Here is a 17474-nt window from a genome sequence, read left to right on the forward strand (position 1 = left end):
TATAAGATTGTAAAAAGGTCGCTTTTTTTTTTTTTGGTTAGTACTTTAAAGTACTACCCTTATAATAAGTTCACAGATCTACAAAATTGGCTTAGAGTGACTCCAGGTCACAGCGAAGAGGTGGTGGGGCTGGGACCCTGTCCTTTGCCTGCACTTGGGTACCTGTAGTATTCTAAAGGGAAGGCTTAACTGGGGACCATGCACAAAAAGCTAAAATTAATCCTCTTACATAACCTGACTATCTCTGCCTCCTTCACCATCACACCACAGCCACACTACAGCCTGAACTGTATTTGGCATCCCACATTCTGAATTGTATTTGGGGGTTCAATAGCAGGAGAAGTGAGAAGAGTCACCTCCCTCTCTGCACAAAGCTACAAGTGCATCCACTCCTCTGTGGCAGCATCCTTATTCCCAGGACAGAGGACACACCGAATGACAAATTTACACAAGTTTTGAAAGGTAATATTTGCACACAGAAGAGACACATTTCTCCTATTAGAAAAAAGTCCCCTCTAAATATAGGTAAATAGCACTGATATACTAGGTAAAATTGGGTGTGATTAGAAATGCCTTGCAAAGCAGATACAAATGGAATACATTTTATATACCTCCTGTAAGGATAAGACTAAGCAAATAAAATTAAAATTGGTAATGCAAAGATATTTTAGGCTTATCAATGTCTTGAATTGTTCTTCAAATGTTTGGGAGCCTAATAAAAACCTCAAAACACATATATCGACAAGATCTTTATACCCAGGAGGTTATAAATTTAATCCACATGTTTCTGATTTATTTAGACTTGAATTGCTCAAGTAATGATTTATAAATACTGTCTCAGTGTCTACAGTCTCTTTGGGATTTTTATAAGACTTTCTCCATAAAAACAGGCAGTCATGCTTTGCCAAGAGTAAATGAATTTAAATACCAAAATATTCTAGACCACTGTGCATATCAGGAGCAACAGATTTTAGGGTAAATTCTCAACCTAGGGCTGTCTTGTTTCAATAGATTGGCCTTTGCTGATCCACTCTTACACCATACATCTCCATGAAAGGGGATAATATTCTCAAATGAGTTTAATTCCAAAGGCTCACACATACCTCAGTATATTGATTAAGTCACTGAAAACTATGTGCAATAAAGTCTATATTTCATATTTAGATACTGTATGAACTATGGACTTCTGGAAGATTGTCCTGAGCAAAACTCTGCAGGAAATAGACTCTGAAACAGAAATCTCATGTAGAAAGTTTTCTGGGGAGTGTGAGGCAGTGATGGGGGCAGGATTTGGCATAGAGAAAAGCAAAATTGCAATCCAGGTGCAAGAAAGGCCCCAGAAAGCTCTGTAGCATGGAGGACCTTCTGAAATGTCCCAAATGAGGGAAGGGGGTACATTCTCTGTATCCCTATATCCACCTGTCACTGCCCACAGAGCGACCAAAGAGAAGCGAGCAAACCATGGGGAAGGCAGCTCCCCTTGGTGGAGGGTAATTTCTCCAAGAGCAAGACTCACCCAAAAGGTAGCTGGGTGGGGCACCACAGTGTCCACTAAATAGGTCTGTTGGAGTTTTCTGAGAATTACTCCTCTGTGAATATAAAACCTACCATTAGCAATACAAAATGAGCCATAGGTTCACTGAGCCAGCTGGTAGAGACTTGGGGTAAGCAAACCTGTTTTATAGAAAACATTCAACACTTCCTATAGAGATTGTATTTATGTCAATGAGAGAAAAATATTTGTAGATCTTTACTCAAAGAAATTTTGTCTCCTGACAGGATGCCCTCAAAGATAAAGCATCAATAAAAAATAAATAAATACATTTGGGCGGAGAAATGTGTGCATGTACAGAGAGAAGCAATGCTAAAGATGATGGGACAAAAATAACTTAGAGTAAGTCATATAACCTAGTCTAACACTTCTCATTCGATACTTGATTCCTAGTTTATTCATTCAACAAACATTGGTTTATGGCCTACTGTTTGTAGAAACTAAAACACAAACCAATAATGCAGAACCTAGCCACCAAGGACCAAGACTAACAGAGGGAATCGCTTGTAAACAAATCGTTTGTAAACAAATATATATATGCCTAATATGCTAAGTGTCCAACCATTCAACCATTCGACTGGTTGCTATGATGTGCACTGACCATCAGGGGGCAGATGTTTCGATTGGTAGGTTAGTTTGCTGCTGGGATCTGGCCGATTGGGACTCGGTGAAACAGGCTGGACATACCCTGGAGCCCTCCTGCAGTCCCTCCCAGGCTGGCCAACCTCCTGAGGTCCCTCCCCAGTCTCTAAAATAGTTCTTCTAATTAATTTATTTTCAGTGTGCACAAATCCATGCACCAGGCCTCTAGTATTACCATAATAGAATAACATGATCATAGTTGATCCATGAAATTCCTCTGGGTGCTGACAAAATTCCTAGATTCTAGCACCAAATTCAAACAGTGGAATGTTCAGGATTCTCCAGAACTCCACTCCCAGCTAATACTCCTGGGGACCTCAGATCACATTTCCCCGTCTCTGACCCTTCCAGTGCAAATTCCCAGTGGAGGTAGAAGTGTCCCTGAGGCTGACCAACTGAGTCATGCCCTTATTGGAGAGTGGCTCCTGAATGGAGACGAGTACTGCCACGGACTGAGTGAGTCCTTCCTTACACAAAATTCATTTAACAAATTCTCACTGACCCCAACGATGTACCGAGCATTGGTCCAGGAACTGAGGATAGCAATTAACAAGGTCCCTCCGCTCAAGGAGCTTCCAGCCCTACAGACAAAAGCCAAGAAAGGTAGCCTATGTCATCAGAAACTACTAGTAAGTGCTAGGAGAGATATAAAGCAGAGGGAGGGAAGAAAGAAGAGAGAGGGTGCACTTTAAGATAGCCTAGATAGAGCAGATGACATTTAAGAGAGGGGTCAGGAAGAGGACACCAAAGCTCAGGGACAGGAATGTGCTCCCAAATAGTCTAGAGCCGTGGTAACCAAACTGCAGCTCGTGAGCCACATGCGGCTCTTTGGCCCCTGGAGTGTGGCTCTTCCACAAAATACCATGGCCTGGGCGAGTCTATTTGAAGAAGCAGTGTTAGAAGAAGTTTAAGTTTCAAAAATTTGGCTCTCAAAAGAAATTTCAATCACTGTACTATTGATATTTGTCTCTGTTGACTAATGAGTTTGCTGACCACTGGCCTAGAGCTAGTCCTCTGCCAGTGACTGTCATCGACCTCATGCCATTTATTCTATCCCCACCCAAACACAAAAGCAGCCTGAATTCCCATCATGTACACTATGTTAATATAGTTCTAAAATATACTTGTTCTTCTTGATATGAATTTTGAGTTCTAAGGGTCTGGGTTGTTTTAAGAATTGTCTAGAATAGAAAAGAACCCAAATATCATCATCAGTCCTTTATCCAGACAACATCATGGCTGCTTCCAAATTCCAAACATGGGAACACATGCAGCTTCCAAAGGAAACCCCCTGAAACAAGGTATGACAGTAATGCCTCTAAAGTCAGCAGCATCCCAGGAATAAATCAAAAAGACATACCTTCTAGGTTCTGACACAAAAACTACAAAAGAATCCATTTTGTTTTTAACTTTAGAATGAAATCCTTTAGCAGCCCCTTCTTTTGGGACATTTAGATGTAATGGTGGATTGATTGTTCAATTAATTTTCTTAACTGGGTAAATCATTTGCATATGTACATGTTATATATGTGCATGTGTATACATTTTCACATTTCCTTTATACTTAAATGTGTACATCCACTAACCATTTCTTTCAGTGTAGTGGCAAATGCACAGACACTACACAGGTTTCCATGACACAGCTATTAAATACGAAAATGAGGGCCCACCTTTCAAAGAAAACAATCTTCACTGTGAGTCAAGATGTGCTATGACGTTGTTTGGCTCCATCATTTGCCATTGTCCCTCTCAGACCTGGTCATTATGCTGCCAATACCTTTGGTAATTCAGTCAAAGTTCAATTAACCACCCAAGACTTTGATTTATATTGACAAACATCTTAGTGACCAAATGTTTAACTACATTGACTAGAAATACTAACATAAACTCTTAGAAAAATCATATTCAAACTCTACTGCTGTAAACATATTTAATAAAACATATTTCTGAGGTAAAACTCACCTACATAAGAAACCATTTGGTTCTTCATATACTTTATATTTCCTTTCCCAATTCAAAATGATCTTCTATCTCAGAAGAGAAGGTAAAAGAAGTTTAATAGTGTCAGAAGTGTATAGTTGCTAACTTAGGGAACAGATGAAAAACTACCATTTGGTTACAGTATTTGTTTTATTAACTGCTACCTACAAAACTCAGAATCCACATTCTGGTCAATCATTTGCAATCTCTTGACATTCATACTACTTAGGTTACAGTCAGCCAGTCAACAAGTATTTATTGCTCTACCAAGCTGGTGAAATAAGCATAGCAATAATAATAAATTCCTTTTAGAGCTATATATCCTAGAAATGAAACTTTTAAAAGAATCATTACCTGTATAAAAACAGAAACAAATAATATTAAGGAAATATTACTTGATAGCACTAGTAAATGTCTTTTTCCCCTCACTTAAGAAACATTGGAAAAATGTCTTGAAGAGTTATTTATTAGAGAAAATGATTCACCTCATATGCACACAACACAATTTATTATTACTATTAGACTTTGAAAGATTTTTGTATTAACTTATTACTAAATGGAATTATCAGCTAATAAATGCCTATTGTGCTTTTCTGTATTTTTCAGTTGGGATTATAATTAGGATAATTGATATGTGTTAACCATGTTTAAAATTATAAAACCCAGATATTATAAAAATACTATAAAAAGTCATTAACAATATATATTTTAAACTAATACTATGATTGTACTACTGATCTCAATCCACACATTTATATTTTTCCCTTAGGAAAAATGACACAAATTAAAAAGAAAAACACCACAGGGGATTTTTAGGGCACATAACAGTAGAAATATGTCAATATATATTTTCAACAGCCACACAATGTAAAATACTAAAGAAAACCCTAATGTAAACTAGAGACTTTAATCAATAAAAATGTATTCAGTACTTACTCATAAATTGTAACAAATGTATGTCACCAATGCAAGATGTTAATAAGGATGACTGGGGGTTAGATGGAGATATGAGGGGGTAAATGTGAACTCTGTGCTTTCCATTTTATTTTACAGTAAATCTAAAACTAATCAAGAAAAACCAAAGCCTATTAAAAACAGAGAGAGAGAAATCAAACAAACATCATGACCATCTTGCCTTTGTATTGGTTAAACTCAGTCATCAAAATTAATAAAGTATCCCCTTTGTCATCAGCTACAAATTTAAATCATTTTAAAAATGATGCCACTATTGATCAATTTTGATGCAGTAAGTCCTATTAAACACAGATTCTATCATCTAAATTTGCTCCTCTTGGTGTGTGTACCTGTACCTTCTGTCCAGTTTCCAGCTTGAAAGTGACAGTGACAACAGGTGGAAGAGCGTGTAGAGACATTCATTCAAATTACAAATCCAACAATTCCTACTTATCCATTAAGACAGAAGGCAGTGGTATAAATTAGAGCATTGGCCTAGAAGCGATCATTATCATACATGTATGGGATTCTGGTTTCAGAGGTATTTGTAAAACTTAAGAAGCTTTTAAAATACAGGGTATAGACAGATGGCTCCGTCATTAACAATTATACAACTCCTCCTGGGCATTTAAGGAAAAAAAGGAGAAATGTTTCAACTGAGAGATATTCATGTTGGCTATTATTTTGGCATTCCCAAGCCTGACTTTTTATTAGGGTTCGATTTAGAGCTGTCTGAACGGCCTTCACCTAATGCCCAAGGCACTTATGTCCAGACCACTAACTGTATAAGCCCTTTAGCCTGAACTTGCCAGGAAGACCCATGTCTGCACAAGAGAAACCAGGAATGTAAAGAATGCTTGAAATAGCCGAGACCGGTTTGGCTCAATGGATAGAGCGTCGGCTTGGGGACTGAAAGGTCCCGGGTTCGATTCCGGTCAAGGGCATGTACCTTGGTTGCGGGCATATCCCCAGTAGGGGGTGTGCAAGAGGCAGCTGATCGATGACTCTCTCTCTCATCGATGTTTCTAACTCTCTATCTCTCTCCCTTCCTCTCTGTACAAAATCAATAAAATATGTTAAAAAAAAAAAAAAAAAAAAAAAAAAAAAAAAAAAAAAAGAATGCTTGAAATAAAATATCAATCCACCAAGGAGTTCCTGTTGTATACCTACTAGGCATCTATTACACAGAAATAATTTTCATAATACAAAGCATTTTAGAAGTATTAATACCTTGGTGTCATAGATGTCTCAATAATTCATAGCTAAATACAATGTTGACCTCAGAAAATGTTTCATGAAAATAAAATTGTTTCCACTAAGAAATATATTCAAAATGTGAGTGAAATGGTAATGTCCATTTTAATAGTGAAGGAATCCAAGAATTCAGAAAAATACATTAGAGAAAAACTTAAAACCAAAATATCCATGGCAAAAATGAAATTTCCTACTTCCCATAGTCTTACAATAGTTAACCTATCACTCTGCTTTATCAAAATCAGAGCCAGAACTAAGCAGAATTTTAAAGGTGACTCAGAACAAATAAAAACTAAAATATTAATGATTACCTCAGGTGTCCATATTATCTGTCTCTCTCTGAGTTCATATTTTACTTTTTAAGGTTTTTCTCCAGAACTAGGACCTTACTTTAAAAAAAAAAAAAAGTCTTTAAATATTTTCAACTACCTCTTTTCTCACCTTCTTGGTATTCCCTTTCCAACTTCCAAATCAATTTCAGTTCTATTCAAACTCACTTTCTATTTTGAAAACCTACTGCATTTCAAAGTTAAGAAGAAGAAGAAAAAAAGAAGCATTATTCTAAGGAAATTTCCTGAGTCAAGTGGCATAAATTAAGCTCTTCAGGAATGAACACTGAAGTGATTCCAAGGGTTGACAGAACTGTTCTCAGCTGCTAAGACTCAACTAACTATACCATGACCACGAGCACAGATCAGATCCGAGTTTGGGTTCACTCAAGGCCTATGACATTGATAACAAGCAGGCCTCAAAATTTTGACTTACCACTGACAGACCCAGTTTAGCCTCATCTTGGCTGGGTTCCTAGGACAAATTCAGGAACAACATAAAAAGAAATACTATTCAACAGGCTAAATTCAAATTATGAGAAAATAATATGGATAGAAATAAAAAAATATTCAAAAAGTTGAAATCCTTCTATAAAATAAAATTAGATGTCACAGGATCTGTCTGTGTCAGCAGCTCTCGCACTTTTTTCTGTGCATCAGAGATTATTTATTAAACTCCACTGGCAACAGTTCTTGGGCAATGGATCTGTTGGAGCCTTAGGAAAACTGCATGAGTAACAAACCCCTTCATACTAACGTGGAGGGTCTGACCATGCCCTTTGTGTTATGTATACCTTGGTCTTACCCTTTGCCTCACCTCTACCTGTATGTCACCTGTATGTCTCTGGATTCCAGCCTATTTCCCCATTGGTACAGAAAAATGAATGAAAACTATCTTTGTTGCCATCAGTAGCTATGGACAGGTGAATTTTTTTTTTCTTTCATGGCATGTGGTCACTCTTTCTATCCTAAAAGAAAACACTGAAGGGCATTAAGGTCACACTTGTCAAACATAAATATTTTTTTCTTCTACTTGCCAAATAACATAAATGACTTATATGTGTTGCCCATTCCTTAACCTAAGCCTTCACTTCTAAAAACAACAAGCTGTTAAACACAGCTTTTTTAAAGAATGAATGACAAGGGTGGAATTTCTCCACTCTCCTGCCGATCGTATCTCTCCCTGCACTACTGGCTTTGTGAACGAGAGATTTCTTCACCTGATCTAGGTGTACAGTTCACCTGAACTATCCAGCTATCTCCACTCAACACCACCCTTGGCCAGCTGAGAGCTGGTCATTGTGTGTTTAGAAGAACCCAGTAGCTAATATGCCTTTTCTATAAATTAAAAGTCTGTGTGATTTTCTAGCAAGACTGACTGGAGTCCACTCCAATACTGTATTTTAGAGTTGTCATTTTTCCCCCCACATTTTAGAAATTAATCATATTCAGTACATTAAAATGATGTTACTTCTGTTAAAACTACTTTAAACTGCACTGCAAGTATACTGTTAGAATCACTTAGCAAAGACATCGCTTTCACCTCGGGGCTTGTGGGGAAGGGACACTGTGTTTCACCAATAGCTCCATTCACAGCCAGGGCTGAGTGCTGACATACGTTTTAAGGAGGCACAAACCACAGCATTTAAAAGATTGAGCAGCGTCACCCGCCAAGACTAATAACTTTGCAAAAGACAGCAAATCTTGCTCTGACTTGAAACACAGAAGAAAGCAACACGCGTCCAGAGGTTCGGCACAGGCTCTTACCAGAAACGGGCTCCAGCAGACGCAGGAGACGCACATGATAGCCAGGAGCTGGATGATCATTTCGAAATGGTGAGACCTGCCTTGTCTGTGCTGCTGACTTCTAAACTTCACTCTTAAGAGGGTAACTCCTGTGACGGCATTGCACACGAAGGAAACCCCGAGGGCTAAGAGCCCCAGGAAAGAAAAGAGGAGAAGGTAAAACCTATCTTCCCAGTCTTGGATATGTTCTGTTTTGTAGAAACACCAGGTCCTCGAGGCTTGAATCTGATAGTCTCGGTGCCCGAGGATGGGCAGCAAAGCCACGAAAACAGCAAACAAGCACACCCCGGCCAGCATCACTTTCACGTGCTTGGACGTGATTTTTGTAGAATGGAATATCGGTTTGGTGACTCCGATGCACCTCTCGATGGCCATCGCGCTGCCCAGGAAAAGGGGGCACAGGCCAGAAAACACCATGGAGATGCCAAAAATACTGCACAGGATGTTTGACTGGTCGAAGCGGATCCAGTCTTTGTCGGAGGCATAAACGAACACGGCTATCGTCCCGTTGACAAGGTGGCCAAAGAAGTCTGTGATTACCAGGCCACTAGCCAAGAGCAGAAAGGACGCCTTGGACTTCTGCCTGAATCTCTGATAGGCCTTCATGAGTATGGCAATGGCGAGGCTGTTTGATAAGATCCCCACCGTCATGAAGATTATGGAGAAAAAGACAGAGAGCCGGTTGCCCGTCTGGCACGTTGTATTGGAAAGGAGCCCAGCTGCGGGAGACACTGGCTGTTTGGAAGTGTTCATGGACATGGTTGTGGAGATAGACGGGGGCTGCTCAAGTCATCTCCCTCTGAGACGAGTGCAAGCTTGTCCTCCCAGCATCTGTGGCATAAAGACAGAGGAATGATAGCACTGCAGAACTGCTCCTCCAGTACAGAAGGCCGAAGGGCCCCAGTCCCTTGTGGTAGGCATCAGATGCAGCCGACCTATCCTAAGCAGGGTTGCATCATCCTGAAGGCAGCACACCTCTGCCCGTGGTCCCCTGTCTCATTTTTCAGGAAAAGAAGCTGCGGAGACTGAGGCTCCCTTGATTAACCTCTTGATGGGTTTGCAAAGTCACTAACAAGATGAGATTGAAACCCAGTAAAGTGTGAAAAAGCCCCAGTCTATGTAAATAACTAGATGATCTTCTAAAGTTTCTGGGGTTTTTTGTTTGTTTGTTTGTGTTTGTTTGGTTGTGTTTTTTTGGAGGGGAGGGGAGTTCCCAAATGGGCTTTGTCCCCAAACTGCAGATTATTGCTTGGATAAACGACCTGTTTGCCAGGCAGACAAAACAAGCTTCCCCAAACCTTGGGAGGAGGCAGCAAGGTCACTGGTGCTACATGGGGCTTTCCTCAATTAAGTTCTGAAACTATTTTGATTGAGATCAAATAACAGCTCACCGCACGCACCAGCGACCCAAGGGAAGGCAGAGCGGTGAGTCTCTAGGAAGGCTTTCTGGGGCAGCTGCCACCTGCGCAGAAATCCCAGGAAGGGAGGCGAGCTGTGTGCGAGGCGCACATCTGCCCAGCGGATGTTGGTTAAGCTACAGCTTAAGCGTAGCCACGTAGCAACGTCAGATGCGAAGTATGTTTCGTCGCTCTTTGCTTCATGCCTTGAGGCCTGAGTCACAGACCCTCAATACCCACGACCAGACCCACCCCGCCGGGAGGTAGTCCCATTGGCCTTTTCCCAAGCAGCTTTCCCGGAGGCTGGGAATGCTTGGAACCAGCCTGCCCCGGGACCCGCCCGACTGGGTCTGCCCAGGCTGCCTCCTTCAAATCTTACTCACCGCCCGCCTTTCTCACATTACTGCCCCCCTCCGCCCCCATGTGTCTGTTTGCAACATCCTTCCCAAACCTCCTTCCTTGCTGAAACTTTCTGCAATCGCTCAAGTACCAGCGGGCCGGTTTTCCTCCCACCACCCTGGGGGACACCAAAAGCCAGATTTCCTCCCACCCACCCTCGGGGGGGGGGGGGGGGCGCCAAAGGCCGGTTTTCCTCCCACCCCGAGGGGCTCGGGGCCCCAAAGGCCAGCGCTGGCCAGGGTGCCGGACTCAGGGTCTGCCGGGGGGGCAGGGAACCACAGGCGCAAAGGGGATCATCTCCTTCTTGCCCGTTTCCCTCTTCTGGGATCCTGTCTACCTGTTCCTCAAGCCGCTGCTAAGAATGGGAATGGATCCGCCCGAGTACCCTTCTGTCTATGGGTCTCCCCACCGCGGGCATCTGGTCCAAACTTGTGGCCACACGCAGGCTTAGGCGCCCTCCTGGGCGTCCGGGGCTGGGGTGGCTACAGCTCGGTGGCAGTTGAGCATCCGGAGGCCAATGCTTGGGAATCAGCGGCTGGAGGGGTGGTTACCTGGCATCCCGGGCTCGGAGGGCTCACGGCGGAGCAGAGGAGCGCGCCGCTCCTTGCGCCATCGCCACGGTGCCCGGCGCAGCGCTGCGCTCCCGGCTCGGGCTCGGGCTCGGGCTCCAGCTGAGTCCCGCTGCCGGCCCCGCTGAACGCTCCCCCTGCGCGGAACCTGCCGGTCCTGCTCCTTTCCTCGGATCCCTCAGCACCTAGCGGCGCTTGCAGCCTGGGAGGGATGGAGGACAAGGGTGACCTCCGCCCCTTTCTCTTCTCTCTCCTCTCCGCCCCCTTTTCCGTGAGCCCAGAGATGGACTGAGAGATGGAGATGAGGGCATCGCGCTCCCATGCTATGCCCCACCACCACCACCACCACCACCCCAGCATCAGAGCTGCTCTCTCGTCGCCTGACCACTTTGCGAAGAAAAGTTTTGTTACAAACTCGTTTTCAAGCTCAAGGCGCCATCTCGAAGGCTGCAAACTAGGAATCTGGGGAGGTGAGGACAGCTTACAAACAGCTGTGGTAACAGCGTGTTGGACTGTCAGATTGTAATTTGTTTGCAGACTGAACTGATCCCACATCCAGCTCGAATAGGGTAGGGAAACCAGGTAGAAAGATGGAGCCGGTGATGGTGTATGTGAGGAAGGGCTTTGGGGCTGATAGCCTCAGGGAGCTAAAAACGGGGATTCAAGCCACATGTTGTGAATGGAAACAGTCACTGCTTAGGTTCACTGTCACTTAGAGGGCTGGACTGCATTTCAAGCTACTAAGTAATGTGGGGAAAGGAAGGGATGTGGGGTATTCTTAAAGGGCACCTGCAGATAAGGGATTAGTAACGTTTTAATTATTTAAAAAGAATATGTTTAAAAAGTGATGTGTTTACCCAAAGAGATGTGAACCTAGCAGATATTGTGGGGATCATTTTACGATCAAGAAGTATCCACTACTTCGTTAGAAATTACAATTTTAGCCATTTTAATTCTATACCTGCTTTTTGTTGATATCGTTTTGACCCATACCTATTAAGTAGGCCTCATTTTCCAGATAAACACTGAGGGCATCTATCACTGACCTTTGCTCTTTTTATTTTAGAGCAGTAGTGCCACGACCTATGGCAAAAATCAGTGCCACATGGAAATAAACCCTCTTTTCTCCATTCTAAAGCCAGAAGGGACATCTAAATTCCTGTAAATTAAAAAGGATCATAAAATGCTTAAGCAAGATAACATAAATTAGCCATTAACTGTAGAAAAGAACAATTGCACAGTTTTCCCCTATAATAGATATTGAGGGTTTTTTTTTAATGATATGATTGTAACTTGTAAAATAAATCATTACTCATGTATGGTTGGGAAATTAAACAATTTGAGTAATCAAATATTTTGTTTAGTAGAATAATATTTTATCTAGATGGCTAGTATTCAAAAAAGAAAAGAATATGTAATAAACCACAGTAAAAAAAATTGAATGGCATAGAGCACTATTCTTTCTTTTTAATGATTAATAGCACTTAATCAGTTTACATTGCAATTATCTGTTTACTTTTGTCTCCCACACTGAACCAAATTTCCGCAGAGATCTTGTTCATCTCTCCATCCTCACCTAGGACTATGCCTGGTCACTTATCAAATGTTGTTTGAGTTCATCAATGTTACAATCAGCATTCCAGTATTATAGTTCGATGTCTCTCACTGGGACACTTCACTAACATCAGAGGCTTTATCTACTGGGTGAAAAAAGAAAAAAAATTTATTCGTGCAATGTCAAATCATAACATTCATTATGTAATATATTTAAAATATTGATTTGGTTTTCAGAGTACTAGATAAATTCCATTTTTTTAAAATGGATATTTATTTTGCATATATTCTTGGAGTTCCATTTTTAGAATCTATTCCTTTGTCAAGATCCATTTAATCTGAATATCCGTAAAAGATTCTAAAGCACTCACACCTCTTCTGCTCAAGATAGAAAGAATATGTTACCATTAGTAGTAATATGGGAAATTAAACAACTAAATATCCTTAAAAGAAAAATACAAACACACACACACACACACACACACACACACACACACACATGCTCAAGTTAGGGAGAAGAACTAGTTAATCAGCAGATCAGGGAAATAAACAGATCAAAAGTTAGTAGATGTTGGGGGAAGGCTGAAAAAGTCTTCTGAAAAGCAGTAGTTGGTATTGTTATTTCTGAGAAGTGGACACTCATGTTAAACTATTCATTTATACCTTCAAATTTCTTGAGGACCTCCTTTGTGTCAGGCACTGTTTGTAGGAGGCAGGGGTACAGCTGTGCGAACAAAGCATAGCAGCCCCAGCTCTGCATGGCTTCTAAGCCGGAGGAAGGCACTTAACTTCGGAGTGTGCATGCATGCTCAAAATCTTCATGTGATTTTATATGTCCAGGACTCCTTGTGTTAAATGTCAGCCTGTCCATGGAAGACAGCATACCAAGACAGGTGTGTGTGTGGCAATCACTCTCATTCAGGAGATACAGGATGCTTTGCTCAGAAGATGTGACACTGAGGTTGAAATGAGAACCTTATAAAAACCAGAGGACTGTTGGAAGTTGATTTTTATAGTTTTAATAAAAATGTCAAGAAAAGCTTTTCCTGAATTCACCATAAAGATTAATAGCAGAAACATGCCCCAGTTTGATAGTAATGAAAAGAATAATAACTCCTTTTGTCTTTTATTTTTATTATGTAAACATTTGGTACATAAAAAGTAACATGTAACACATTTAGAAGTCATAAACCATAATATAAAATAAACACCCATGTATCTACTACCTAGTGTAAGGATTGCTGAAGCAAAGTACCACAAACTGGGTGGATTAAACAAAACAAAAAAATTTTTTTTTTACAGTCTGGAGATTAGCAGTTTAAAAACAAGGTGTTGGCAGGGTTGGTTCCTTCTGAGGGCTATGAGGGAGAATCCGTTCTATCTTGCAGTCAGAATGATCTAAGTATAAGTTCCAAGACCAGACTGGTCAAGCTCATATTCAAGATCCTCCACTTATAACTAGTTTCATAATTTTAGGAAATTACTGAATTCTTTTATGCTTTGGTTTTTCTCATTTCAACAGTTCATAAAAGAATACTAATACCCTCCTCGTGGACTTGTTATGAAATAAAGTTAATTTCAGTGCTTTGGAGAGAACCTGGTGTATCATTTGTGGTAGAAAATGATCATTTCTTTATAACATGCAAATAGGGGTCTGTTGGGCCACAACTTACAACCATAAAGTGGCTTCCCTTTACTCATCATTTTCCCCAAGGAGATTCTCAGAGGCCTCAGTTCAGAAGAGGTTAATTTTTTTAAATATAAGTTAGCTTTGGAAAAACTGTTAAACAAATATTAAACAGAATTCTTCACCAAAGAATAGATACTCATGTGCCCTATAAATCTTGTAGAAGGGAGAAGATGCTCAGTAGGCCCCACTGGAGAGGGTCCCACTGGGAAGCATTGCTTGGGAAGTGCTATTGTCACCCTAAGGATCAACTCTGAATGCCTTCACGTGTTTTTCAAGGCCCTTCCTAATCACCCCAGCTATCCCTTTCACTGGAGCTTAACCCTCATTCCTTGCCCCTACAACTCTATGCCTCAGCAGCACTAACATTCTCAGAGCCTGAAACCTGCCTGTTGGCCTTCACTCACCCCCTATTTTGAACAATTTTTCTTCAGCCCTTCATGCAGTGCCTGGCTCCTATTCCGGCTTCATGGCTAGCTCCCCACACATTAGTGTGCTTTCTATACACCATGCTATCTGTATGTCTGCATTACCACTGTGTTTCCTGCGCCCTGCACATACTGTGGAGGTACTCAGGAATGAATGAATGAATGAATGAACGCAAGTAGGCATGCCACAGATATGGAAACCTAAGCGCAAAACGTTAAGTAACTTGCCTGATTAGAATGGCAAACACGTGGGACAAAACCAAGTCTTGTTTTACCACAAACCCGTATACTTACCAACTTTTCCAATTGCCTCTGGGCTTAATAAATCACCAAGTCCTGTCCTTTACACAGAGGGTTTGTTGCTACTAATCCTACCACCAGAAAAAAACAGATGCCTGTGTTGTTTTTCTTTTAGTGCAATAAGTTTTGCAACAATCCATCTACACTCTTTCACAACATTCAAGGCCAACAGTGGCACTGCTAAGCGCTAATGTTCTTGTTAACTCTTCATGACAAGAGCAGAACAGAAAGTCTGTGAGGTGGAAAGGAGGGAAAGGTTGGATTGATAATATTCATTGATTTCCTGCCCGGTGCCCAGCACTGTGACAGGGTCTTTTCATGCACACATTAACACCCCAGGTGGTTAATTTTATCCTCATTATACAGAGGACAGGTGAGAAAACTGAGCCCAAAATGCATAAATTATTTGCCCAAGATATAAGACAAACCTGAAATACTCTGCTCTTCATTTCATTCAGGGGAGGAGACCCTCTTACAACTCCTGTCTATCTCCACACCTACCCTTCAGCGGGACCCTTCTCCTGGCCACTCCTTCCAGAGCCAGGGTGCCTATCACTATTTGTTATTTATTCTACGAATTTATTGGACTCTTAAAGTGAGCAAGCATGATGCTAAGACTCTTAAAGTGCAGATATCATGCTTCTGCCCTGGAGTGGCATGCTAGTTCTTATTAATAACCCCAAATTTATTTCCAATTTGCCTTCATCCTTTTGCACTTTTGGAACTTTTCTTCCTGACTTATCTGATTCCAATATTTAATACAGCTATCTAGGATTCAGTAAAAAATAAATAAATAAATAAATAAATAAATAAATTTAATCTACCTAGTGAACTATTGCTTTGCATGGCCTTGAGTGGATGGGCCCAACACATAGTGTTTGACATGAATGAAAGTAACAAGCAACAGTTTGTTGCATGGAAGGGAATGGACCAGATACAGCATCACAGAAATGCCTGAAGGCACCAAGGATCAAAGCACAGAGGGACAAAAAAAGACACTTTGCCTCTTTCACGTTTTTGTTCCTGCTTGCATATGAAAATATATAGAATTTATATCTATGGAGAACTATGTCTCTAGGACCAAGCTAAACACTTTACATGTGTATTTTTTAATTAACTTTCACAAGAATGCTAATAAATAAATAAAAAGGGGGGAGCAAAACCATGATCCTCATTTTGCACATGTGGTAACTGAGGCACAGAAAGATTAAGGGGTTAACTTACAAAGCAGTAGAGGAAGAATTCAGTCCCAGGTCTGATCAACTCAACTGTAGACAAGTGACCCCCTAAAGATCTTAAGCCAGGTGCTTGCAACACCTGGATGAGGATGGGTAAGAGGCTTGGCCTGCCCTGGCCCAGACAAGTCTCACCCGGAGTAGGAATGGCAGCAGCTATATGCCTGGTGCTGAGATGCCGCAGGGTGTGCGCCTGACCCCAATTCTACCCAAGCTCGTGGCCAGGCCCCTTCCTAGAGGAAGAATGGCAGCAACTTTGGGGTGGAATGGGGGAGGGGAGACTGGCTGGGATCCAGGACTTGGGGAATGGGTGGCTGAGAACCCATCCCCGGGAGGCCCATCCCAGCGAGGTGGGGTTGTGCAGGAAGGAATCAGAGGTTTTAAGTCCTGGAGTATGCTCCATTGTCCCAAAGTCAAAGATAAAATTCTTCAGGATTTCAGGATTGCACTGGCTGCATGCCCACGAAGTTCAGCTCTTTGTACTGTTTCCACAGCTGTGAAGGCTCATCTTTTAGGGAAAGCCGTTTTCTTTTTGTGCTGAGTTAGAGGAACACTGAGCCTACCAGTATGTCCCTCGCCAATCTCAACTTGACTTGTCACTCAAGATTAATTGTCAATGTGTGTGTGTGTGTGTGTGTGTGTGTGTTTAAATGGTTGATTTTCTTTACTTTTCCAAGGGTGATCTCATTATTCTTCATGGTGGTTTCAGATTCGCTTTGGCTTTGGATGCGAATGTTTTGAAGCTTCACTAAAGCAAAGTTCAAGTGAAAATCATGGGCAAGTACTAATACAGTTAAGAACTCAAGATGACCCTTGGTAACCATAAAAGGATATTCTAAGATAGCCACCCGTCCCTGCACAACCCCATGAATCCAACCACAGTGTGCACGGGAGTCCTGCTGCTTATCATTCTTAGTGAGTTTGACCTTAAAATAACCAATCAAAAATTTATAAAATAAAGAAGGCAGTGATATCAGTTGAAATTCAGTTGGCCTTGAGTCCTTACAAGGGATTATATAATGTCAAATCACTGTGTAGTATACCTGAAATTAATATAATATTCTATGTCAACTGAAAAGTAAAAAAAAAAAAAAAAAATTATTTAAAGAAAAAAGAATGAATAAATTGAAAACAAAAATCAATGACAAACCTTTTCTTGCATACATAATAATTGGCATTATTCTTCCAAACTGTTTGGTGCTTCCTAATTTAGAAGGTGTCTCTGAGTTTATAGTTACCTTATCCAAGCTTATTTCCATTCAAAATGATTTAATTGAATTGGCCAGATCTGTATTATCATGTAGAAAATAACTGCTAGCAAATCTGTGAAATCGTTTCTCTTCCTGATGGTAGGCTTTTGCACTGCCACTATCTATTCCTCCTTCTAC

At 41.2% G+C, this 17474-nt stretch overlaps 1 protein-coding gene across 2 annotated transcripts in view; it reads right to left on the minus strand.

The window, feature by feature from the left end:
• The window catches only part of PTGFR (prostaglandin F receptor), a 31123-nt gene extending 20061 nt beyond the window's left edge, over positions 1–11062 (minus strand). Inside the window, exons 1-2 of one of the 2 annotated variants that reach the window (XM_036446726.2) lie at positions 10865–11062; positions 8479–9348 (exon numbers count right to left, since the gene is read on the minus strand). In XM_036446726.2, the coding sequence (XP_036302619.1) occupies positions 8479–9276 (798 nt within the window). In that variant the 5' untranslated portion in view covers positions 9277–9348; positions 10865–11062. Of the gene's footprint in view, positions 1–8478; positions 9349–9908; positions 10292–10864 lie in introns of those variants that run through there. The other variant, XM_036446727.2, reaches the window with a different exon arrangement.
• Positions 11063–17474: the final 6412 nt, after the last annotated feature.

The sequence above is a fragment of the Pipistrellus kuhlii genome, unplaced genomic scaffold, assembly GCF_014108245.1.
Source record: "Pipistrellus kuhlii isolate mPipKuh1 unplaced genomic scaffold, mPipKuh1.p scaffold_m20_p_2, whole genome shotgun sequence".
In the NCBI taxonomy this organism is placed as follows: domain Eukaryota; kingdom Metazoa; phylum Chordata; class Mammalia; order Chiroptera; family Vespertilionidae; genus Pipistrellus; species Pipistrellus kuhlii.